The 26,727-nt window shown below is 36.0% G+C and overlaps 1 protein-coding gene across 1 annotated transcript in view; it reads right to left on the reverse strand.

Annotated features, from left to right (window-relative positions):
- The window catches only part of LOC129517182 (pregnancy zone protein-like), a 48,057-nt gene extending 25,851 nt beyond the window's left edge, over window positions 1-22,206 (reverse strand). The window contains exons 1-14 of the mRNA XM_055336839.1: window positions 22,067-22,206; window positions 19,523-19,703; window positions 18,657-18,810; window positions 18,448-18,500; window positions 17,913-17,933; window positions 17,292-17,460; window positions 15,977-16,061; window positions 13,565-13,688; window positions 12,094-12,208; window positions 9,914-10,023; window positions 7,609-7,770; window positions 6,781-7,008; window positions 5,119-5,182; window positions 1,032-1,174 (exon numbers count right to left, since the gene is read on the reverse strand). Of these exons, the coding sequence (XP_055192814.1) occupies window positions 1,032-1,174; window positions 5,119-5,182; window positions 6,781-7,008; window positions 7,609-7,770; window positions 9,914-10,023; window positions 12,094-12,208; window positions 13,565-13,688; window positions 15,977-16,061; window positions 17,292-17,460; window positions 17,913-17,933; window positions 18,448-18,500; window positions 18,657-18,810; window positions 19,523-19,703; window positions 22,067-22,149 (1,692 nt within the window). The 5' untranslated portion in view covers window positions 22,150-22,206. The remainder of the gene's footprint in view (window positions 1-1,031; window positions 1,175-5,118; window positions 5,183-6,780; window positions 7,009-7,608; window positions 7,771-9,913; window positions 10,024-12,093; window positions 12,209-13,564; window positions 13,689-15,976; window positions 16,062-17,291; window positions 17,461-17,912; window positions 17,934-18,447; window positions 18,501-18,656; window positions 18,811-19,522; window positions 19,704-22,066) is intronic.
- Between the last annotated feature and the right edge of the window lie 4,521 nt (window positions 22,207-26,727).

Consider the following 26,727-nt stretch of genomic DNA (forward strand, 5'->3'; position numbering starts at 1 on the left):
GTTTAATCTTTAATAAGATGGAATTAAAATTAAATCAGCATCCATTGTGTTTTTTTCTTGGATCATTATTTATTTATTTAGACCTTATATATTTAAAGAGGGATAATCTAATATAGTTTTCATTGAAGAAATGCTCATTTGCTGTAATGCATAGTTTAAATCTCCATAAAGCTCATGCTCTATAAGTATATTTTAAATTTTATTTTATTTTATGATAGTCACAGTGAGAGAGAGGCAGAGACACAGGCAGAGGGAGAAGCAGGCTCCATGCACCGGGACCCCGACATGGGATTCGATCCCGGGTCTCCAGGATCACGCCCTGGGCCAAAGGCAGGCGCCAAACCGCTGTGCCACCCAGGGATCCCTATAAGTATATTTTAAAAAAGATATGTGAAGCTGGTGAATGCTATCTGATTGTAATGTTATGACTATAGCACAAAACTCTCTTGAGATAAAGCTTTATATTTCAGTAGGCTTCTTCTTACAGCTATGTATTCTTTGGAAATATAAGATTCCATTTGCAAGTTTGGTTTTTCTGCTATAGTCATTAGAGTGCTCAGGTTATGTTTCTCAAAATGGGGCACACACACACACATACCTCTGTTCTGTATTATCAGGATTTAACTCACAGTGAGTTGCTGGTATCAAATAGTATATGGAGGTATGTCAGGGGGGATGATGGGATAAAACTGTCAGGTCCTTGTGAAGCATCATTTTTAATGAAACACTTGGGTAACAAATATTTCAAAATTAACACTATGAAAGCTTTATAGCAGAGCATATTTTGAATTCCATATGAATTTTAAGATAAAACAAGAAACTTTGAAAACATTGGACTTATGGCCATCTGTTCCAGACTTCTCCACTAACCCTCTCAGGCAGGGTATGGCATCATTCTCTGCCTTTGGAGGTCTTACAGAGGGTAGTTTTAGGAGCACTCTATGGCAGTTTAAAAAATGTATACAATTTCCTTCTTTTCCATACTTCAAAAGGGGAGATGAATAAAAGAACTGCTTACACAAAAGACCCACCTTATTGGCAAAACACTTTTCAATCTCGAGTTTCTCAGTATCGGCAACAATTTCTCCATTGGGCAAAATAGCATAAATGAGCAGCTGGGCTGCAGGAGCAATGTCTGATTCCACTCGAAAGGAGAAGGAAAATACCCCTTTCACTGGAGAATAAAGAAAGTTCAAGATAACTGATTAGGAAGAAGGAAGAGTTCTCAATTTTATAAGGAAGAGGCTCTCCAATTATTTCACTTATTCACAATCAGGAGCACACTAAAGAGAGGATTTGCATTTATACCATTGCACATGTAGTTGTGTCCAACACCTACACGCCAAACCAACAATAGTTTTCCTCAAAGATGTAGGATAAATTATTTCCTTTGCTTAAGTAGAAAAAATCCATTTCATACACATTTCTGTTTTACAGTTTAAAAAAGGAGGTTGGGGGGGATTCCTGGGTGGCTCAGTGGTTTTGCGCCTGCCTTTGGCCCAGGGCGTGATCCTGGAGTCCCGGGATGGAGTCCCGCGTCGGGCTCCTGCATGGAACTTGCTTCTCTCTCTGCCTGTGTCTATGCCTCTCTCTCTCTCTCTCTCTCTCTCTCTCTATGTCTATCATAAATAAATAAAAATAAATCTTTAAAAAAAATAAAAGAAATAAAAAAGGAGGTTTGGGGGTCCCGGGGAGTCCACGGGCCGGGCCGCAGGGGCGGGAGCAGGGCGCCCGGTACTCCTGCCCCCCTCTGCCCCCCCAAAAAAAATTAAAAAGGAGGGTTTTTTTTGTTTGTTTGTTTCTGTTTTTGTTTTTAAAGATTTACTTGAGAGAAAGAACAAGCAGGGGGAAAGCAGACTCCTCGCTGAGTGCAGAACCCAGCTTGGCTCTATCCCAGAAACCTGGGATTGTGACTTGAGTTGAACCCAAGAGTTGGACGCTTAACCCACTGAGCCAGCCAGGTGCCCCTAAAAATATTTCTCAAGAAAAAAAGCCAAGAGAGAAGAATCTCTAGACATCTTTAATTATCTCTATTTATGATCCAAATCAACACAATTCCTGTCATATGCATGAGGATAATTCAAAGAACGCAACACAATCTCTACCTTCAGGCCATTTTCAATACTGCAGAGATATAGGTACAAATAATCATATACAAAACATGCCATGTTTCTGATTTTTATCAGAGAATTTCCTGCATTTATCTTAGTGGTTCCTTTCTGTGTGCATACACAGTGCTTATAGGTATGCCCACTTAATTTTCTCATAAATGTTCTAAGTTCCTTGTTGCATGAAATTATTTAAAAATTATAGCCATCCTATATCTATAGAAAATTTGAAGACAGCTTGTGGTGAAAATACATAGAAATAGGAGGGTTGAAATAAACTTGAAACTTCTCACTTATGTCACTTAGCATATTACCCTCTAGAGGCCATCCATGTTGTTCCAAGTGGCAAGATCTCATCCATTTTTTTATGGCTGAGTAGTACAGCATAGGGAATGTAGTCAATAATATTGTAATAACATTGTATGATGACAGATGATGACTATACTTATCATGGTGAACACTGAGTAACGTATAGAATTGTCAAATCAATATATTGTACACCTGAAATTAATATCCCATTATATTAACTATACTTCATAAAATAATTTGAAATGATAATACTAAAACCATATAATGGGCACATAAAAAACATAATATCCTGAGGGCATCTTGAAGGCATGGACCATATTTTATTAATGTTTTTATCCAAAAGCCTTATTATAGAGATATATGAAGAAAGATATATTATCTTCAAATTTAGTTCTCTTCAAGTATAGTTCAAATATATAAACTTCAAATAAAGTTTAGCTATCACAAATTGTAAACAAAGAGATATCCTTCACTGATGAATTAGTTTAAAATATTTATTATGTACCCACAAGCATGCCAAGGACTAATAGAAAAAATGGGGTTTCAAAGATAAAGGACAAATACATTTTAATTTTTGTAATATGTATTCTTCATCTTTTCCTAGATATTCTGACTTACTTTGGGTAGGTGAGCTTTTTGATGTCCCTAAATATGCTCTATTAATAAAAAAATTTTATTTTGCCTTAGCTAAATGATAGCCTATAATCATTCAAATGAATAGAAAAAAGGGAAGCTAATTATGAGATTTAGACTGGGGACATGCAATAAATAAATAGACCAAATGTATTTATCTTTTTGTAACAGATCCTTTTTTAAAAAAGTTATTTATTCTTTCATTAAGAGATGTTAATGATTCAAGAAAATCCAGAAGGAAAGTATTATCTAAGATATAGAAATGTTGTGAATCACTTGACTTAAATGACATTTAGAAAACACTGCTTAAGAGCAGAAGAATAGAAATTCTTACATTTACCAAGATAGATCATATGTGGGGCCATAAAATATGTCTCACTAAATTTTTTAAAAAATTCTTTAAAAAAGATTGCATGTATGTATGTATGTATTTATCTATAGAGCATGCAGGAGCAGGGAGATGAGGTTTGTGGGGAGAGAATCTGAAGCCTACTTCATGCTGGGTGCAGAGCCGATTTGGGGGTTAATTTCACCATCCTGAGATCATGATCTGAGCTGAAATGAAGAATTGGACACCTAACCGACAGAGCCATCCAGCCAGGTGTCCCATGTCTTACTAAATTTTAAAGAAATAATCACAGCAGCATTAAATTAGAAATAAATAAGAAAAATCTCTGATAAATATCTTGGTATTTGGAAATTAAATAACATATATTTTATGAATCACCCATAGTCCAAAGAAGATATTAAAAGGGAAATTTGAAAATGTTTTTACTGAACATAAATGAAAATATCACATGCAAATAATTGTAAGATGTAGACAAAGCAGTATCTTGAAACCTAATGCTGTTTGTCCAACTGCTTTCAAAATTTCTTCTGACTGATGACTCTTGTCATCCTAGAAAGGATTACACCCAAGGCCCCATCAGTATCTAATTTAGATAATTGAGATGATGATATTTGGGCCTTTCAAGCTGATGAGACTTACATGAGATTTTGGACTTGAGTTAATGCTATAAAGGATTGAGGCTTTTAGGGTTGTTGGGATGCGGTGAATGCATTTTGCATATGGGATGGATGTGAATCTTTGGGGCCAGGAGGCAGTTTGTGGTATGCAGAATAATGTCTCCCAAAGATAGATCTCAAAAACTTTGTATAGCAAAAGGGGACTTTGCAAATGTGATTAAGTCAAGAACTTTGAGATGAGAAGATTATCCTGCATTATCCAAGTGAGCCCAATGTAATCACAGTAATCTTTAAAGAGGGGGCAGAAATGAAAGAGAGAGATTTGAAGATGATGTATTTCTGGTGTTGAAGATAGAAACTGAAGGATGTAGGAGGTCTTTAGGAAAGGAAATGGATAATTAATTCCTGAGAGCTCCAGAAAGCCTGCAGTCTTTGGACACCTTGATATTTAGTCCAGTGTGACATGTGACCTACAAAACTGTAGGCTGATAAATTTGCATGGTTTTAAGCCAGAAAGAGGGTGGCAATCTATTACAGCAGCAATAGGAAACAAATACAAAGACCTACACAGTAAGATTTTTCTGTGATTTCTGTGCTTTTAAATTATTTATGCATCTTAAGACATTTAATTATAAAATGAATATATTTTACTTGAGGAATAAAATTTAAAATATAGAAATGCTATAAAATGAAGAAAAGATACTAAATGGACTAAAATGGGGGTGCCTGGGTGGCTTAGTCAGTTAAGTATCAGCCTTTGGTTTACGTCATGGTCCTAGGGGCCTGGGATAAAGCCCTGAGTTGGGATCCCTGCTCAGTGGGGAGCCTGCTTCTCCCACTCCCTTTGCTCCTCCCGCTGCTTGTGCTCTCTCACTCCCTTTCTGTCAAATAAATAAATAAATAAAATCTTTTAAAAAATGAATCTAGTATGCCATGTTTTTATATTAGCTTCCTCATCTCTGGTTGATGGAAGAAGGTTGGTGACCATCGCCTCTGTAAAATGTACATGTAAAATGTAAGATGTAAAAGTAACTCCATCTTGCTAAAATGTTTAGGATCTGATTATATGAGAGAAAAACAAGGAAATCCTGGAAGTACTTACAGTCTCCTTGTTCAATGGACAGCACATGGATTCCTGATCGGGAGATCATTCCTCTTGCTTTGATCTGAAGAGGGAAATATATCCATTATCATCTTAAAGAGCACATAGTAAACTTACATAAACATATTTAAAATATATAAATAATCTCACTACTCCAACCCAGAAGTTTTTTTTTATATTTTATTTATTTATTAATGAAAGACACAGAGAGAGAGAGAGAGAGACAGAGAGAGACAGAGAGAGAGAGGCAGAGACACAGGCAGAGGGAGAAGCAGGCTTCATGCAGGGAGCCGATGCGGGACTCGATTCCGGGTCTCCAGGATCACGCCCCAGGCAGAAGGCATGCGCCAAACCTCTGAGCCACCCAGAGATCCCCCAACCCAGAAGTTTTGAATATTTTTCAGCATTTTCCTGTATGTATAGTTACACACTTTAAGTAACAAATATATATTTTGCAATGTTTTAGTGTTTTACTTAATATTTGCTGCTTTTCTTGAATATTAATACTTCAAATTTACATATTCTTTCAATAGATATTTTAAACATACACAAAGCAATATGCAGTAGAGGAGGATATAAAGTACATGTAAGTTTTCTCTATTGTTAAAAACCTAAATGTATTGACACTCTGTATGTGCCAGACGTTGAACTAAATAATTTGGTTTTAAGATTTTATTTAATGTGCGCAATATTCGCATGAAGTAGGTATAAATCCTATCCCTAGTATTTAAGAAAGATGACTGATATTTGTCTTACAAATGAGATTACATAAATTGCCCAAAGTCACATAACTAGGAAGCAATAAAACTAAGATTCTTATTGTCAATTTCTTTTTGCTTTTTCATGGATTTTTAAAAAATATTATTTATAGTTAATCCTACCTAGAATTTCCTACACATTAATTTTTCTTAAAATGACTTACTTGAGTAACTACCAGTTTTGGATCATATTTTTAATCTCAGGGCACAAATAAGTTTATTGACCCCAAAAGTATGATACCAATTTATAATATGCCTGTCAATGTCCTTTTTTCCTTCAAATGCACTATTAAGAACTTTGTAAACTATTTATAAGCTTTATAGGTGTAAAATGTTACTGCTTTACTGTTTTATTTTCACTTCTCCAATTAATGTCAAAATTGAACATTTTTAGAAGATTGTTTATAATATATATATTTTTAAGTCACTCCATACCCAACCCAGAGCCCAACATGGGGCTTGAACTCACAACCTTGAGATCATGACCTGAGCTGAGATCAATCAAGACTTGGATGCCTAACCAGCAACTGAGCCACCTAAGTCCCCAAATGTTTATAATTTTTATTTCCTATGGTTCTTGATTTCCTTAGTTCTTGATTTCTTATACTTTGCTTATTTATCTGTTAAGTTCTAAGAAAAACATTCTTTTTGACTAAGAAAGCATTTTTTCTTAGTCTTTTTCCTCTCATTCAATAATTTTCCATTGGAACTCATAAAACTAAAAAGTTTCAGTAGGGACCAGGGCATAGGTAAGAAATTAAAGCATTAGGAATTTTATTAGGAAGTAACTTTTCTTCCAAAAAAAAAAAAAAAGGTGCACACTGATATCTAGCACAGCGCATTACTTAGATAGGAACTCAATCTCCACATGATTAGAAAGAGCGATAGTGGTTTCCATTCTTACCAAATAATAGAAGGTTAATTCTTTTTCATCCTTCAGAATCTGTCCATTCAGGATGTAGTGCGCCCGGATCTCCTGGGTTTGTCCACAGGTTATGGTACCAGCAACAAGTTCAAGGTGAACGTAACTCTTGCTCGGGGAGAAAATATGTTTTACAGTGTGCTGTGCTTCGTTATGACGTTCTTCAAGCCACCAATTATCAAAACAGTGGGCATTCTGTTTGTAAGTCACCTAGTGTAAAGAATAAAAGGTCTTAAAAAGGCTGTTAATGTACATTATGTATATCTTGGTCAACCTGAAATGTCATGTACTGAAGATTTAATGTGAACCAGGCCTGTTTGATTCCATCATAGTCTGCTCTCCCAAATAAAGCATAATCTGTGAGTGACTTTTCCTTAAGTTTATTTAAGGTTGTGCTATATTGATTTAATAGATAATATTCCCTCATAGTCGAGAACAATTACTTTTTCTTAATCCTCTTAAGCCTCTAAACTGCATAAAGATATTTACATTTTTTACAAAAAATAAAAAATGGTGGTAACACCAAAAAAACCAAATAACATCTAAGCTCTAATACTGTAAAAATATTGAATTTTATATGGGGATATCAAGATGATCTAATAAGTGTCTCCTGACACTAGACGATGCTAGAGTAAAAGTTTTCTGGCAGATAATATTTTTCTTATAACTTAGGTCTCTGATTTGCTTAATTTCTATTTTACTCTTTATTGCCATTTCTTTCCTCCCTAGAATTTATGTGCTTCCCGGATATGTTTAAGTTATGTGGCCTCAGCAATGTCTTTTCAGTCCCAGATGCCCCTTCCCACTTACCATAACTGTAAAGGGAGAAGATGTGAAGTTGGTGGTATCAATGTAAATGTTCACCAAACCATGTTCATTCGTGGTAAGGCTGGATTGGTATGTGGTTATGTCCACACTGACGACTACAGTTTTATGGGCCATTGGCTGATCCTTCTCGTCAACTAGAAGAACCTAGAAGTGGAAGTAATAGCTGGTGTCAAGGGTTACATAGCAATGACGCCTTCCACTCTCTCTTGTGTTCACCTCTTGACCTATTGGCCACTGTCATTTACTAAAGATCTTAGAATCTGAAAATAAGATTTGTTTTTCTGGGCTCTAAACTATTTTTCTTTCTGACATTTCTATTTAGATGTTCCGTGAGCATATAACAATTAAGAATATGCAAAAATGAGCTCAAAATATCACCTTTCTCAATTTTCTTCATCCCTGTCTGCTCTATCTCAGGATACAGTGCTTCTATCCATTCCCATAGATTATCCAACAATATCAAAGGCCTTTTCCCATCATTTTCCCTCTTTTGCTGACTACATCTAACCCAAGGCCAAGTGCTATCTCTTAACTCTGTTCAACACATTTTACTTACTTCTCTTCAGACCCATTGCTATCATTCCAGTTAAAATCTGTTTAAGGTGAAATAAAATGAGATCACTTATCAAAGGGTTTACAGTGGAGCTGAGTGGAACCATGAACTTTTGAATTGGGCCAAACTCATCCCAAATGCCTGTAACCTGCTACAGAAGATTTTGCTCAGTGAAAGCCTTAGCAACCAATTATATTCAGTCAAGATTAGATTTCTGCCACCAACACCAATCAAAATTCCTCATGAATAACATGTACAAGAATCCTCCTTTGTCTTTAAAACCATTTATATCTGTTCTCAGGGAGAAGATACACTATGTGGATTGCTGCCCAAATCCATGTTTCTTGAATTGCAATCTGAGGTCCCAAATAGATGTCTTGTTTTTATTTTAGCTCTATTTCTTTCCTCCACAGACAAAACATAATGTTTTCCCCCCATCTCATTTCCAGCAGCTTTTTATTTGGTCTTTCACAGTTCATTCTCTTACTGCTTCATGCTTGCTTCAAATCACTCTCTCTATGGCCTGAGCTAAATTGGTCATGTTATTCTCCTTAAAACTTTCGGTAACTTCTCAATCCAAAATTCTGAGCAGGGGTGCCTGAGTGGCTCATTTGGTTAAGCATCTATCTGCCTTTGGCTCAGGTCATGATCCCGGAGTCCTGGGATCGAGCCCCATGTTTGGGAGGGTGGGGTGGTCCCTGCTCAGCAGATAATCTGCTTTTCTCCCTTTCCTCTCTGCTTGTGCTCTCTCTCGCTATATCTGTCACCATCTCTGTCTCTCTCAAATAAATTCTTAAGAAAAAAAAAAAAGAAAAACAAACAAACAAAAGCCCATCAAAATTCTGAACATATTCTATAAAGCCCTCAAGATCTGTTCCGGCTTACTTACAGCCATCTCCAGCTATATCTCCTACCTCAGCCTGTCACATAGTTGCTCTTTAAAAGCTGTTTCACACCTAGGACCTTGACCATTCTCCCCTTTCTTAAACTTCTGGCCAAGTCATATTCATCCTTTTAATCCTCAGTTTTCTCACATTCTTCACTTGTTCCAAGATGGCTTTGCCCAATCATATCTATACATGTATTAATTTCTTGCCAATTTGCAACATAATACTGTAATAAATGAAGAAAATACAAAATTCGTAATGTCATCAACTGTGAAATACTTAGGAATTTCAGTTAATGAAGAAATTGCCTATCAACTGTCAATAGCCTATCAACTGTCAATTCAAATATTAGTTACTAAAAAAGGAAATTTAAAATGCCTAGAAACCTTATATCTCTTATATGACAGAAACTGATAGTTTACTAAGTTAGATATCAGTCTGAAAACTTACCAATATTATTACCAATACTGAGCTTTGAAACTGGAAAAAAAAACTTTTAAAAACTATCAATATGAAAAAAAAACTCAATCATCTAGATGAAAGAGTATCTTTAAAAAAGAATTGTATTACAAAATCATTGTTTCTAAAGGAGCAATCTGAGTATGCAGCCAAACTACACAGGAAAAATGTCTTTCAGAAATGTGTTAGGAAGTTAGTCAATAAAAGTGTGCTTTGTTTTTCTGGATATGATGTTATTTGCCTTTTAAGTTTGTCATGGCTACCATTTCTTTCCCCATTCGAAATAAATATTTATTTTTATAATAAATTGTACTCTTTTGGTAGTAAAATTTATTTTCTTAATGGCCACCTCTCCCAAAACATGAATTTTATTGAAAAGATATTTTACCTGCCCATAAAAAGGAAGCCCAGGTCTATAATATGTATCCGCTTTTGTAAATTTCAGCTTGCTCAGGATATTTGTGATTTCACATGATCCATGCCCAGTTAGTTCCACCTCTGAAAAAGAAAAGTGAAATCGAACTGTTCTATATACTCAACTCACTTCCTACTTCCACTCCAGCTTTGCTCTGTCATGACAAAGTACTATCCCTATTCTATTTCTTACTCTTTCCAGAATTTTTCACACTTAGAAAATACAAGCAACTTGACGTTAGTTTCACCTTCAAGATAAAAAATTATTATAACTAATTTCCCAATTCTTCTGGTTTCACCGGTATCTTATTTGTTCCATCTGTGTTCTTAAGCTCTTCTCAGATCTGTGATCTTGCTCCATTTTTGTTTCAGCCTCTCTCAGATCCCTCTCCTCTCCCCATGACTTTCTGCATACAACAGGATTCTTCACATTGGTCTCAGAATATGTTTACATGTCTATCACAAACTACTTCCCCAGCAAGACCCTTCTTTTCGCTGTATGCCCCTTCCACAGTATAGCCAACACCTGGTGCCTTTCCAGTTAGTGAAATGCAATCTGTACCTTGGCTTCATTATCTAAAGCATTGGTCTATCAAAGTCTAAAAGATCTCTTATTTGCTCCAAATATAATATTCTCTCTCTCTCTCTTTTAAATTAGGTTCCATGCCCAGTGTGGAGCCCAGTGCAGGGCTTGAACTCACGATCCTGAGATCAAGACCTGAGCTGAGATTAAGGATTGGACATTTAACCAACTGAGCCACCCTGGCACCCTTCCCAGTATAGCATTCTCATCTCAGACTTGATCAAAATGAACTCCTAGAAGTACTTTATAAATCAGTGCCACCGAGACTCTTCCAGTGTCTTCTAAGAAATTGTACTTTATTATTTTCCCCCATGCCTGTGACTTCTAATTTTATTATGCTGGTTTATTTGATACTATGTCCTAAATGTAGTTGTTTCTGTCCTTGGGCTCTCCTTGTCTGTCTCTAGCTTCAATTTAGCAATGCTAAGTGAGTTCACTTTTAGAATGATTGCCCTTACTCTTAGGAGCTATAGATACAATGGGAATCGATTTTGGTCCTGATTTTGCTCTGATTTTTTAAAAAAATTATTTTTATTTTTTTAAAATTATTTTTAAAGCTGAATGAATCAACTTCTATCTTGATGTTCCAGATTACAATAACTCATTGATGCAATGATTCATTGTTGAATGAATTTTCTTTGACCCATTTCATTATATTTCTTTTTATCTACTTCTTATCTTTGATAAATGGCATTTCCATTTCCCAGGTCCCAGGTTTGTAATCTTTGGGGCAATTTTGAATAATAATCTGATGTATCAAATTGTAACACCGTAAAATTGTTTCATCTAGCCTGTCCTCTTCATGTCTGCTAGAACTATATTTTCAAAATATCAATATATTTAGAACATTCTCCTCAAATATATCTGTAGATACCTAAGGCATTTCATAATAAAATTTAACCTTTTTAAAAAAGATTTTATTTATTTACTTATGAGAGACAAAGGCAGAGAGAGGAGCAGGCTCCATACAGGGAGCCCAACATGGGATTTGATCCCGAGACTCCGGGACTATGCCCTGGGCCAAAGGCAGGCACTAAGCCACTGAGCCATCCAGGAATCCCCAAAATATAATCTTTTTAGCATATGATTTACTTTTTTACACACCTTAGCCCCAGCCTACATTTTCAGTTTCTTCTGAGACTAAACATATTTGTTTTATACTATCATAAATTAAAATAAAAAAAAAGTTTAAAAAAAGAAGAATCACGCTTTCCCAGTTCATCACAAGCTTTCAAAATATTATCCAAATCAGCTCACATGCTAGTTTATCAACTTTCTTTGTTTCTATATAAAAATTAATTCTCTCTTTTCATACTCATTTGGCTGTTAGTTTTTACATTTCTTATGGAAATTTTGTTGTGGTTATAAATACATACACACAAGTATACATATACATATATACAAACCTATATATAATTTCTTCTTAGATTTCTAGTTCCTTGACAGCAGGTACCATGTTATTTTCATAGTCCCCAGAAACTACAAAGTGTTTTACATGGAATGGAAGTTTGATAGATGCTTAATATATTGGTGACTTAATGAATTAATATTTATAAGTAATACAAACAAACCTGTTCCCTCCTCTCTGATTTTGGCTTCCACTTGTATTGTCATGTCATACCCCCTTTGTCTCAGCTGAAATACTTTGGTCTTCACGAGTTGTGTGAAACAGCCTTTATTATCTGCCTGAAGAGAAAGAAAGAGAGTTCCTGGGTCCTCCAGTTTGATATAAAAAAAGTCAGTTATCAATTTGTGAAAGATTTTTGTTGGCCAAAGGAAATTTTACAAATATTCTGACCATCCTTTAGGTGCTTACCCTTTCCCAAGCCAAAAATGACATCCAGTTTCTTCATTGATCATTGAGTTACTCATTGCCAACCTCTGCCTTCCCCCTTCTCTTCTGAAAGCCTATCCCATTTCTGCCAAATTAAACTTCCTAGTTTCTAAATGTACCAGTGTACTCTCTCTGCATACATTGCTTCACAAGTGATAACATTCTTTCTTCCATTCTTATCTTGGTTAAGAGTTACTGCTCTTCTAAACTCAGCTCAGATATAACATCTCCTCTGTGACCACTTTCATCTACATATCGACTAAGGATTATATTTTTTTAACTGTATTTATCCATGTCTAGGACATTAATAAAAAGATATATATTCATTGAATCTATGAATAATTATAGTAATTAGATTTCCAAATTAAATTTTGGGGCCCACATCTTAAGAAAGATTTGTTTTCATGCACATATGTGTGGGTGAGTGGGGTTGGGGGAGGGGCAGAGGGAGAGAGAGACTCTTAAGCAGGCTCCAGACTCAGCACAAAGCCCAAAGTGAGGCTCAATTCCACCACCCCAAGACCATGACCTGAGCTGAAACCAAGAGTTGGATGCTCAACCAACTAAGTCACCCAGGCGCCCCTCGCTGCAGCTTTGATAACTTTCTTTTTCATATCCTTACACTCACTGCCATTCTCTGGGCTTTTATGTTATCTTTCTATGTGGGTTTCATATTCTTCCATATGAGCTTTAGATCCCATAGCAAGTCATTTAATTCTACCACTAACCGAATTCTTCCCCCTCCCCCTTTTTTAAAGTAAGCTCTTCACCCAACATGGGGCTAGAATTTATGACCATGAATTCAAGAGTCACAGGCTTTACCACCTAAGCCAGCCAGGCACCTCCTCCCACTAACCAAATTCTTAACACCTGCCACATTCTTTTTCTTTTATCTGTTTGATAAAAGCCGACTTTGGATACTTTCACATTATTTTATTTCTTTATATTTGGCATGTTAATTGGTGTCAGAAGGAAATTATAAAACTGGCCAAATAAATACCACTATAAATTAATGAACCAAATTCTCAAGTAGGCTCCTAACATTGCCTGGCAATCTTACAGTGTTTCCCCTACCTCACACTGCTCTCTGTTGTACTGTTTTCACAATACAGTATTGTATTCTATTGTATGATATTCTTTATTGCATTACAATCCATGAGAAAACAGGCTCTGGTGTTCGTGTCTTGGGAAGAATGGTTTCCATATACCTGTTGACTGAATTCTTCACAGACACCTTGCGAATGCATTCCATGGCAGGCAAAATGATATTGTGAGTATTTTCTGCATATGTTAATTGTCACCACACCAGAGACAGGCTTTCCATACGTGTATCTATAATGGTAAAGCAGTTATACAATGGGATATTTAATATAAATAACTCGGATATTTGTTCACATGATTTGATCCACACATATAGCCGTCTTGTTCACATAGTTATACTTTAGAAGCACTTATTCTGAAACTACATCTTAATTATCTAATTATTTTAATTATTACCCATGTCTACAACTCTAAGAAAATGCCTACTGGATCTTTTTAAAATACCTCTAAATGAAAATTTAACAATGTAGTTTTTCTCAGATCTTTCCTTACTTTTTAGCTGTGGTTTTACTCTAAGACTATCTTATTTCCTTTTTCTCTGCCTTCAGATTATCTAGGTAATAATTCCAGTTTTGATAACACCTTCTAAGGTGTTTTAAGGCGAAATTTAAGGATATGTAGACAGTGTATTTCTAAGTCCTCCCTAATTCATATGTATTTTAAGAGGATAAGTGAGAACTTGAATGGGAATTTAAATATTCAAAAGCACTAACCACGCAGAACAGATATGTTATAAATGAACAGTATCATAATAACTTAGTCTGATTATGCCAAATCTGATGGAAAGATATGCTATGGTATGGTCTGAATGTTTGCATCCCTCCAAATTTATATGTGGAAATCCTAAAACCCATAGATGATAGTCTTAGGAGGTAAGGTCTTTGGGAGGTATGTTGATGATGTGAGTGGAGCCCTCATAAATGTGGTTGGAGTCTTTATAAAAAAGGCTCCAGCAAGATCCTTTGCCCCTCCCACCACATGAGGACATGACAAGAAGGCATCAGCTATGATAGAGAGAGAAGCTTCACCAGAATGTGACCATGCTGGTAACTTGAATTTGGATTTCTAGCCTCTAGAACTATGAGCAATAAATTTCTGTTGTTTATAAACTACCTACTCTGTGGTATTTTGTCATAGCAGGCTGAGTGAAGTAAGATATGATGGGAAGCCAAACTTAGTCTTGTTTCTCAGAGTGTGCTTTATGGAACACCTATGCTAAAATTACCTGAGATATTTATTGAGATTCAGAGTCCTAAATCTTTCCTTAGGTTTATGATTGAAATTTATATATATATATATTTTTAAAATTTATTTATTCATGAGAGACACACAGAGAGAGAGAGGCAGAGACATAGGCAGAAGGAGAAACAGGCTCCTTGTGGGGAGCCCGATGCCGGCCTAGATCCTAGAACCCCTGGATCATGACCTGAGCCAAAGGCAGATGCTCAGCCACTGAGCCACCCAGACACCCTATGATTGGAATCTTTAGATTTGGGGCCAAAGGAGTCTACATTTTAATGAATCACCGCCATAGAATCTGATGCTCACTAAGTTTGAGGCCTATTGCTTTAGCCAAAACTGTGAGGTAGGTGAGCTTTGGCTTTGATGGCTCTAATCATCCCCTCATTATAGTTTTTTTCCCCCCAATTTCTAGAAGTACTGATAAAGCAATAAATTATTTATTAAATCTCACTTTGTTGAATCTTATCTTTAAATCTGACTCAAAGGGCTCTCTCTCATGAGGGAAAAATCTAAAGCACCAAAACTAGTGACAAAGATGAAAATATGATCCTCATATTGTTTTCAAAAGCAAGAGGTAAAGTGTCTCTCCTCAGTGCATGTGGAGTATGTTCTAGTGAACTAAAAGGCAATCAGGGAAGAAATAACTATGACATGTATTGTGAATTCTACATTATGTATCTATATATTTATTTAAGAAGATCTGCTTAGTTTTTTCCCCTAATTTCCCATAGTTTAAGAAATTGGGAGCAATAAGAAATGGAGGCAATAAGACAAAGAATAGCATAGATGTTATGAGCATGAGCATGAGCTTAAGCTGAATGTCCTGTGTTCAGTTTGGGACAGTGTCTGGCATGTAGAATGCTTCCTGAAGCTAGATTTTTTTTTCAATTGCAGAGGCAATATAGGATAGTGGTGAAGAGTTCAGGGTCTGGAGTCAGACTGTTGGATTTAAATTCCAATCTGCTGTTTATTATATGTAGCAACTTGAACGCGTTTTCTATCCCCTATGTGTTATATTTTCCTCATTTGCAAACTAAAGGTAACTATCCCTATCTCACAAGGCACTTAAAACATTATCTGGAACATTTTAAGTGTTCAGTAAATACTGTTATTGGTAGAAGTAAGTGTCCTGTGCCACCACCCTTGCTCACTCTCTGGAGCTCAGACATGTCGGAGAGAAAGTCATTCTCTAATTCAAATACTTGAAGTCCAGTATAATTACTTGCAATGCACTTAGAGTAGGGAGATAGAAATGGGATGGAATAAATATAACTCACAGGCCACAGGCGGATACTTCAAATTCTTCATCCAGAAAACTAATCGTCTTGGGCATTTTCACTTGGACCTCAAATTTGGGCAAAACTGTTGTCAGCAGAAGGAAGAAAGAGGTGAAGGTGGGTGGGTAGGATATCTTGCAAGTATTAGTAATGACTCTATTACAGAACCTTATAACGTAGGATCACATGAAATGATTATAATTACAATAAGAAGCAGCAGAACTGTACTGACAACGGAGATGTGTTTATGATCATGGGTATTTTGTACCACGTTAACTTGATTACTCTGGCACTACATTTCCTAGGATCTCCTTTCAAAGATGGAAGGAAACAGCAGCACCATTAGTCTCTGAAGATGGTCATGGTTAGATGTAGTGAGAGGTGCAGAGAGGCCTCTGGATTCCAGTTTGTTCTTATTCTTTCCCTCTGTGTGTCCAGTTCTTTCCAACTGCTGGTCCTACTGACTAATGGAAGCCCCATACTCATCACCAGAAACTTGATTACGGAAGTATTGAAGTGGTACATATACATACAGTTTTCCATCGATTGTTCTATCAGTTTCCCTTCATGGTCACTTTAGCATCTGAAGGCACCCTTACAGGTGATAATTTATTCATCGCCACTAATGCTTCAGGAGAACTGGTTAGTGAGTGCCTCCAATCCACCAGCTCCTCCTGCTGGGCCCTTACTTTTCTAGCCTCTCTCACAGTTGTACAAGACTGGCTGTTCCTATAACAAATCCTGGTCCTATAATCCTCATGACAATCCAGGTGAGTTTGGGGAATCACGTTTTGTGGTAAGTCTCTTCATCCATGGCATGATATACTTAATTTATATTAGAAAATCCACATGACTGATAACTCATAAAATGGCTTCAGTACCTGGCTGCTTTGATTAGAGTAGTATAGGTGTAGGTCATAGACAACCAGGAGGTGCCTTCAGCTATAAGTTATAGTTCAACAGATGCATGCAGATATTTATTGTTTTGGTTCACAATTTCTGTTCGAATAGGGTAATGGACCTATTAAAATCTCTTTTACCTCTTGCTGGCTCTGCAATTTTGGTAAATTACTAACTGTACTAGTTATTGATGTACTCGTTTGTAAAATGGAGATAACATACTATCTGCCTCAGATGGTTGATAAGAGGATTAAATGAGATAGTGCATGAAAATGGCATAGTGAATATTTAGGTAAATTAAAAAATTGCTAATTTCCAACTATCATATGCTAGATTTTTGCTAGTACCTATGTGTAAAAACTCTTACACTCTTAAATAATGTCATAAATGTCTTGGACACAGGTAGAATTCTTACCGTATTCCTTCACTTCAAAGGGGTGCTCTATTTTTTCCCCTGACTCCTTCTCCAGCTTGACCTTATAAGCACCCAGGGTGGGCTCCACTGAGAGTGGGAAGGAGAGCTGGCTGAGTCCTCCTTGCAATCTGAGATTTTGCCATTGGAAAATTCGGTTCCTTTTGGGATTCTATAGGTTAGAACATTATGAGTTCATAGAAAAAATTAAAATATGTATTTTGAGTAGAGGGACAGCTTTTCAGGGAGGGCACATTGGGGCTTGGATAGTAGATGTTTTGTAAATTGACATCAAAGGTACTGAGCAAAGTTGTCTAGGAATTCTACACTGAGGAAAGGGCGGCAGGGTTACCAGCTATGAGATACTACAGATTGTAGTACCTCTTTTTGGAATTATGCATACCCAAATTGGTTAGGAATTTGGCTCTTCCATAAGAGCCACTAAGTTGTACCAGCTCCGGGGATTTTGTTCCTTCATTTACATCTTACCCACTGCCCAGAGGACTTAAAATAGACAGGAAAAACTGTTTAGTCTTGGTGAAGTGCTGGTGAGGAGCAAGGAGGTGGCAATGGAACAGAACTTGTCGTAAGGCCTCATCCCAACATATATAAGATATTACCTACCTCAATATAAACCACTGGGAACTGTAAAGAAAAAAAATAGTATGAGTGTGAGATAGAGGTTAGAAAAAGAAATGCATGACATCAGGATCTGTCAACATAGAATATCTGAATCAGGAAGTCATGATTTGTCAAGAGATATATGTCCCAAACTAAACATATAAGTTGCTGTGACCCAAACTGGTGCATATTTCCTTGTTTAGTTTGGGACATATATCTCTTGACAAATCATGACTTTACTTTTATGAAGTACTATACAATTGAGGAAATGTATACTAAGGTAAAAAAGTCCAAATTATAATTATAAGTTTATTTTACAGATGAAATTTATCTCTTGTGTTCAATAAAAATTACTGGGATCTTGAAAAGCATAATTTCAACTGAATATTTTATTTTAATAGTGCAGTTGATGAACTGATTTCCCCATCTTCCGGTAGTGGTACTCTTATGAGATCATACGGGTCTTAGGTTCTCCAAAAGGATGGGATTGACATTTTTGCCTGTTTCCTCCCAACTCATCCACTGTTATGGGACTTACGGTTTCATTCAAAGGATGAAAACTGATATCCACAGAGACAACACGGAATCTCACTGAAACATAAAGATTTTTTCCCATGAAACCCTCCAATGGGAATCCACCATAGTAACACAGATAATGACATGGCTGGATTTTCATGACTGCAGAATAAGTTCTAGAGAACCACCCACCTATCCCTTAAAGTTGGCCTTGCTCATTTGGTTACTGACCTGTTTGTCCTGGCTTGTAGATGGGTTTGTCTGTTTGGACAAAGATCAGGCTGTCTGCTTTTGTGATGTGTACTTTCTTCTTCTTTATGAACAGTTGGGTTGGTCCCTTCACCTCCACGGTAATGAGCCCTGGGGACGATGGCAACTCTGGAATCTGTAAAACAGAAACGAGTTGAAAAATCTGCCCAGATCTACTTCTGAATGTCTCAGCCTTTATGACTTTCTTATTCTCTGCTTAGTCCCAGAGAATGAATAAGGAATAAGTCAAGAATTATGTCCCTGGACTTATAGATTCTTATGCTTATGTAACATGACAGTAATGCTTTGTTGATTTAAGGGGAAAATGTCATTGCAGTAAAACAAACTAGTTCTTCCAGTCATGACAGTGAAGAAAATAACATGCTCTTATTTCCATAGCAATATAATGCTATTAAAATAATTACCAAATGTTATTTTCCAATAGTCAACATCGACATTATATACTATCACTGGTAGTAAGCCAGTATGATTACCTATTTAATTCCTTACATAATAAAAGGTTACAAGGACAAGATATTAACCATCAACCACTTGTGAGATCTTAAGTCACTTAAATTATGAGTTTCAGAGTTTTTATGGGTAATGGCAAGAACTTTATTTACCTCACAAGTTTATCTTTCCTATAGCTACCACCACCTTTTGCTTATTGTGCTAGAATTGTTTGTAGATATCATGAAAGCATATTCAGTAGGACGTTCATTTTTAGGACTGAATTTGAAGTTCACTTTGTACTTATGCTTTTTTATTGTTGGTGGGTCAGAACACAAAGTAGCAGCGAATATGCTCTTCCTCTAATGTGCACCCATATCCTAATGAATTATACTGACCGTGAAGGGCCTGCAGTAGAAGGAATTCTTTGTCACCACGTCTGAGAGGAGGGTTCTGGTTTGCGTTGCATACTCCAGAATTAAGTTTACTGTCACTGTCTCATTCAGGTCATTAAGCATAACACAGGCCTTCTCAGGAACCTTAGTGTACAGCTGTGATGGGACCAGCACTAGGTACTGCCTGTGGAGAATAGGGGTCTGGATCAACCATGGAGAAGTTAAAAAGACATCATTTTTGTGGCTGTTTTCTAGATCATCTTTTCTGTAATCACCAATCACAGAACAGAGCCGGGTTTTAGCAAGAGGGCGGAGGAGTGTATTCTTCAAAGCCCAATCCAAAAGATCTTAGAAACTCAGAAACCTCCAACAAGTTAAACGCTATGCTTCTCTTGTGTTGTGGAGATATTCACCCTCACAATATTTGAATAAGCTATGGATGAACAATCCTTGAGTCATTATGTATTTTGGATAGAAGTTTTCAAGGGCGCCTGCATGGCTCAGCTGGTTAAGTGTCTGGCTTTGGCTCAGGTCATGATCTTGGGGTCCTGGGATCAAGTCCCACAAATGTCTCCCTACTCAGAGGGGAGCCTGATTCTCTCACTCCCTCTATCCTGACCCATTGCTCATGCTCTCTCTCTCTCCCTCTCTCCTTTCCTCTCAAATAAATAAAATCATTTTAAAAAAGGATTATTTTTTATCGAATTTAGATTTGCCAACATATAGTATAACACCCAGTGCTGAGTGAAGTAAAAAAAGATTATTGTCAAATTTAGGAATGGATCAAGAAAGCTGAGATTATATATTATGGGATATAGTTCAGCCTTAAATAAAGAAGTCTTATCATTTGCAATAACATGGATGGAATTTCAGGGTACTATAAGTGAAATATGTCAGAGACAGGTAATATTGCATGCTATCACTTATATGTAGAATCTTTAAAAAAAAGTCAAATTCATAGAAACAGAGAGTAGAAAAATGGCTGCCAGGGGCTGGGGCGGGGTGAGGGTGTTGAAGGAAATAGGGAGAGGTTGGTAAAAGGGTACAAACTTTCAATTAAAGTAAGGTAAGCAAAGTCTGAGGACATAATGTATAATGTGGTGACTATAGAATTTAAATGTTCTCACCAAAAAAGAGGAAAGAGGAGGAGGAGGGGGAGGATGAGGAGAAGAAGAAGAAAGAAGAAAGAAGAAAGAAGAAGAAGAAGAAAGAAGAAGAAGAAGAAAGAAGAAGAAGAAGAAGAAGAAGAAGAAGAAGAAGAAGAAGAAGAAGAAGAAAGGAGAAGAAGAAGAAAGAAGAAGGTGAAGATAGGTATTTAAATTAACCCAATGGGAGGAATCCTTCCATTATATATGTATATGAAACCATCATGTGATATACTTTCATTATTTTGTAATTTTTTGGTCAATTATGTCTATAAAGCTCAAAACTTTTTTTTAGCAATGACAAAGTGTAATTAACCAATTAATTATCATTGAAAGTCTTAATAACCTATTTACATGGGGTCTTGAGTTTCATGTGGATGATATGAATTTCTTTATTCCAGGACACTAAAGAAATAACAATAGAAAAGGAGGAGCTAAAGTGCTTTTCAGTACTATTTCAGAAGTAATTTAGGCTCTTTTCTATTTCTCTCTATTTCTTTGATATCAGAGAGCCATGCAAGGCTAATCACCAAATATATTATCATGGACACCCAGAAAAAAATAACACTTTCTTGTTGCTCTTTGTCCATCATTTACAACCACTCAAATGCCCTGTACTTTGCAATGCTCTGGTTTCCTATGCCTCTCTCTTTTTCTGAAGTGGCCTTTTTCTATCTGGATACAGTCTATTTGCTTCATAAGATTTATCTCAAAAACAACTTTCTGCAGACTTAGGTGGTGCCCCTTTCTCTTATATCCCTTAAAGGCTCCAGGAGGAGGTAGATTTTTCTGTGAGCATTCTCACAGAATCCTGCAATGCTTGCTTCTGGTTTTGCACCGCATTCCTTTCTCTGTACACTAGTTCCTCTATGTACTGTGAGAAATTGAGGGCAGGATCCACATTTTGTTAAATCTGTATATTCCCAAGGTGTAATGCCAGCCCACACAGGTTCGCTGAAGAATTGCATGATCTGACACACAAATGTTGGCTTGTCTGAAGGTCATGAATCCATCTTGGTGATCCTGACTGGGGGAAAATACAGACACTAGGTCATTTTACAGTGGAGGAGACACTGCAGCCTTTTTTTATGAGACAATAAAGAGTGTACCTTTTTTTCCCCTTTGGGGCAGAAATTCTGTATTATTATTTAATGAATGTTGTATAATTCTGTATTCTTATTAGGTGAATATTTCACAAATGTAACTGACCTATGTCTCCGTGTTTTCTAGAATTGGAGTATGCTTTTTTCCACATGAGCCATAACAACTTACTGACCTTTCCAAACCCCTTAAACAGCAGATAATTTCACAGGAAATCAGAAAAGTAAGACAGACATATCAAGAAGCAGATAACACAATGAGAAAGAAAAGGACAGTAGAATTTAATAGAAATGTTGCTTACGGTTTTGAAGTAGTGGAAGCATCTCTGGGAAGGAGCAGGAAAAACAGAATCAAGACTGGGATGGGCAGTGGATTTCTCCTCATGGTGTGGAGAGAAAGGGGAAATAATAGGAGTCTCAGTCCTTGATTCCTTGAACTCTGTTCTTGTTCCAGAATCACTTGTTTTTATTTTACCTGATGGGCAGTGCAAGTAAGCTGCTAACCATTTATTTTTGTAACATATTAACTACTTCCAGTATAAAAAAATCAATTCCAGATTTTTTCTATGACCATCAGTATTCTTTTATCCACTTTCTCAAATTCTCGAAGCCTTTTAAAAATACTGCTGTTAGCCTATATTAGCTCTGATTATTAATCAGTATCTTAAATATTTTCAAGAAGAAACAAAATAAATTATATGGACTTGATGAAATCAATTAATATTCTTGACTTGCATTTTCTTTTTTTAAAGAGCTATTAATGTAAATACATATACCAAATTGGTTCTTGGTAGTCCAGGGAGCATCACATATTCCTCTGAGCTTCATCCTCTATGGTTCTTTAATGAAACAAAGAAGTGAAGTTTATCACAGGGTTTTAGACACAATAAATTTGAAGACAATCTCTTCCTTGTTTAACCACTTAATGTTTGCATTTTATAGCTCTCCTTATGTTTGTTTATAAAGAGAATGATAGTTCATTTGGATACAGCCCATGCAATACATATTATTTCTTAGTTCATTGAACACCTAGAATAGAAAGTCAATTAATTTATGATTCTTGATGAACATTCTTATTTAATTCTACTTTGAGCAATATAAAAATATTTTATCAAGGTGCCTGGGTGGCTCAGTTGGTTAAGCATCTGCTTTTGGCTCAGCTCATGATCTCAGGGTCCTGGGATGGAGCCCCGCAAGCGTAGGGCTCCCTGCTCAGTGGAGCGTCTGCTTCTTCCTCTCCTTCTGCCTCTCCGTCTTGCCTGTACTCTCTCTCTTTTTTTCTCTCTCTCTCCAATAAACAGTCTTTTTAAAAAATGTTATCAATAGTGATTCATCATCCTATTTACTTTCCAAGGGAGATTGAGGAATCTATCTTTATGGAATCTTAAAAATAAGAAAGATCCACACTGTTACGTTAATTTAACTAGGAACTCACAAGATGAAGTGTACATATTTTGAATAGAGAACTAGTTTAAACTCTAAAATATGATGTGATGAGAAACAGGCGCTTCTATGGATGAGGTCTATTTTGTTTTGACATACATTGTTTTTTAAAGATTTATTTACTTATTTGAGAGAGAAAGAGGGAGAGCACATGAGCAGGGGGAGGAGCAGAGGGAGAGGGAGAGAGAAAATCCCAAGTAGGCTCCACTCTGGTCATGGCTGGGCATGGAGCCCTCCGCGGGGCTCAATCTCAAGATCCCAGAGATCATGTTTTGAGCCAAAATCAAGAGTCCCACGATTAACCAACTGAGTCACTCAGGCACTCCTTTGATGTACATTTTTGTAAATGGTCTGAGAGAGTGAGAAGTGAAGATAATGTACATGCAACCCTTGTGAACTGTATGTAAAACTACAGATATGTAAGATATCTAAATTCCAAGGAGGATAATAAACTAGGGGAGATATAATGCCAAATCAAACAGCATAAATTCTAATAAAATATTGTCCTGGCTCTTAGGAGTTGGCAGATGTTTGCTGAATGAATATAAAACTCTTCTGTGTCATTTTGGGTCCTTCTCTCACTAGAATCTTTTATGCTCTTTTCTCTTCTCTGAGCTCCCTACTATTCTCACCCTCCACTCCTGCACTGTCATAAATAATACACTTACTCTGCACCAGCTCAATGTGGGATAAATTAACTTATAATAAATAATAAATGATTTTAAGAGGCCCTTATGTTACGTTTTCCAGCGATAACTAAAACTTACTGGATGTGCAACAAACCTATATTTTGGCCAAATACTTAATGACTAAAAATAAGAATCCATATTTGGATGAAGCATAAATCATCATCACATCTTGAACTTCAGGAAAGGAAGAATAAATTGAATGTCATCAAAATTTAATCATTTTGATTTTTAATTGCAAATTTTATTAGGCACATTTAAAATATATATTATGTGGCATAAATAATACTTTTCTTAGCATTCTCAATTAAGGCTTTTAGACTCTTTGGTTTTCAACCTTTTTCTTTTATTTGCAAGAATTTGATTAAACATGTAACTCCTCCTAACTTAAAATTTTTCATCATATGCGAGATGATAAAAAAGTGTATTATAAATACTGATATTTAAAAAGAAAACTGTAATATCACTTTTTAAACATATCCAATGTGACTTAAATACCATTAGTCATTTATTGCCTACCATCATTCATTTTAAACATACATGAATTCTTTTGTAACCAGTTGGAAATTTTAAGTCATTCTTGTTTCTTCTTGATCTTGTATTTACATTGTAATTTCCCACTTAATTTTATCCCGGTGTTTGTTCTTCAATATATTTTAATGAACATTTTGTCATTCATTTCTATAGCTAAAGACAATCAAAATCATAAAAAAGTTTTTGTACCTATAAGATTCTGAGTAGTAATGCAATTTTTCTGGATTGAATTATCATTACTAGTGTTGTCAATGTATTACTTATGAAGATGGGATGACCACTGAGTGTTAATCTATATGTTAGCAAATCGAACTCCAATAAAAAAATATACAACCCCCCCCCATACATATACTACAATCTTAATACATATGAAATGCATGAGATAAAACTTTGTTTGAAAATGTTTTCTTTTGGGCAGCCCGGGTGGCTCAGCGGTTTAGTGCCGACTACCGCCCAGGGTGTGATCCTGGGGACGGGGGATCAGTCCCGCGTTGGGCTCCCTGCGTGGAGCATGCTTCTCCCTCTGCCTGTGTCTCTGCTTCTCTCTCTCTCCCTCTCTCTCTCTCTCTCTCTCTCCTCTCTGTGTATTCTCATAAATAAATAAATAAAATCTTTTTTAAAAAATGCTTTTTAAATTTTTTTATTGGAGTTCAATTTGCCAACATGAAAATGCTTTCTTAATGAAATAAATTGTACATTTCATCCATCTGGTTTTCCCAATCAGATTTTGTATCCTTGGATGAATATTACTTATTGGTCAATTGAGACAATTTCCACTATCTCTTTACTTCCTATTTTTTCTATTTTATTTTATTTCTCTTCTAGAATATTCCTGTTCTATTCCCTATCATATAAGTGTAAGCACCAAGATATCTTATTTAAATAAAGAGAGAAATGAGAGAAATTCTATTAGAACAATATCATTTATTTATACATCTAAGTTATAAGCCAAAGTTCACATTATAATTATCATTAAATATAATTTTATTTATTTATCAGTTGAAAAAAATAGCCTTCTTAATTTCTTTGAAAGCAAAACACTGGAAACTAGGTCAATTGCAAAAGAATTTGGAACTCAGTCATTAGAATCAATCTCATTCTTAGTTTCTAGAAAGTATGCAAAAAAGACTTACCAGCACTTATAAATGGCTACTGATTGCTATTCTCTTGCTTAAAGATTCCTAATACACTTAAGAAGTCTTAGAAAAATTAAATATTATTAACTCAATTATACTTTTGTAAATATAAAACCTCATAAAATTATTTAACTTATTTTTTTAGAACATACATTTAGCTGATTAAATTTTTAGAAAATGGTCTCCAATGACCTAATTTTGCAAAGTCAGTTCTCATTGTCAAAATAATTGGTCAAATGAGACATTTTTGGGCATCCCGGTGGCTCAGCGGTTTGGCCCCGCCTTCAGCCCAGGGCGTGATCCTGGAGACCCAGGATCGAGTCCCACGTCTGGCTCCCCGCATGGAGCCTGCTTCTCCCTCTGCCTGTGTCTCTGCCTCTCTCTCTCTCTGTGTGTCTCTTATGAATAAATAAATAAAATCTATTTTAAAAAATGAGACATTTCTGATAGGACGAATAATGCCTCACTTTAAATTCCAATAAACTCGTAAATATCCATCTCTGTGATAATTGTTAGACTTATAAATTCTAAGATAAGCTAGAATCTTGCTGGTTATTTGTTATCTAGATGCAGCAAGACATTTCCGCTTCAGTATTTCTTCCCACGCTTTCTGCTTTATTCTTATGGAACTAACTCTCAGGGGCAATAGGCATTGAAAAGGATTGGGGAAAGGAGGCGGGGTTTTAAATGAAAATTGGCATCATTTCTGCACTCACCCCTACGAAGAATACAGAATATTTAAAAATGGCCCTAAATTACCCATTATAATGTCATATTTTTTAATTCTGGGAATATATTTAGGACAGATGGATAAATAAGGCCAATAATGGGCTTTGAGTCTTAAGGGAATTTTTGCAAATATCAATTGAATTGTCTTTTTGAAAGAGACTAGCAAGAATTTTCCACTCCAAGATAAATCTAAATACATAAAAGTGAATATTTGTATATTAAAATAGATCTGCAAATTATGCCTTGATTATATTATTAGCATTATAATAGTGGCTTTTATATAATCGTTACCTACAAAGATCATAGGTTTATTGATTATACACTGTTTCAAGGATCCAGAAATGATGTTGAAATAGGTTGAGGCCAAAGCTGAACCTGAATGGCAGATTTTAGCCAAACGTCAAAGTCAGGGATCAATGTCAGCATTCCAATTTT

The sequence above is a fragment of the Nyctereutes procyonoides genome, unplaced genomic scaffold, assembly GCF_905146905.1.
Source record: "Nyctereutes procyonoides isolate TBG_1078 unplaced genomic scaffold, NYPRO_anot_genome, whole genome shotgun sequence".
Taxonomy (NCBI): Eukaryota; Metazoa; Chordata; class Mammalia; order Carnivora; family Canidae; genus Nyctereutes; species Nyctereutes procyonoides.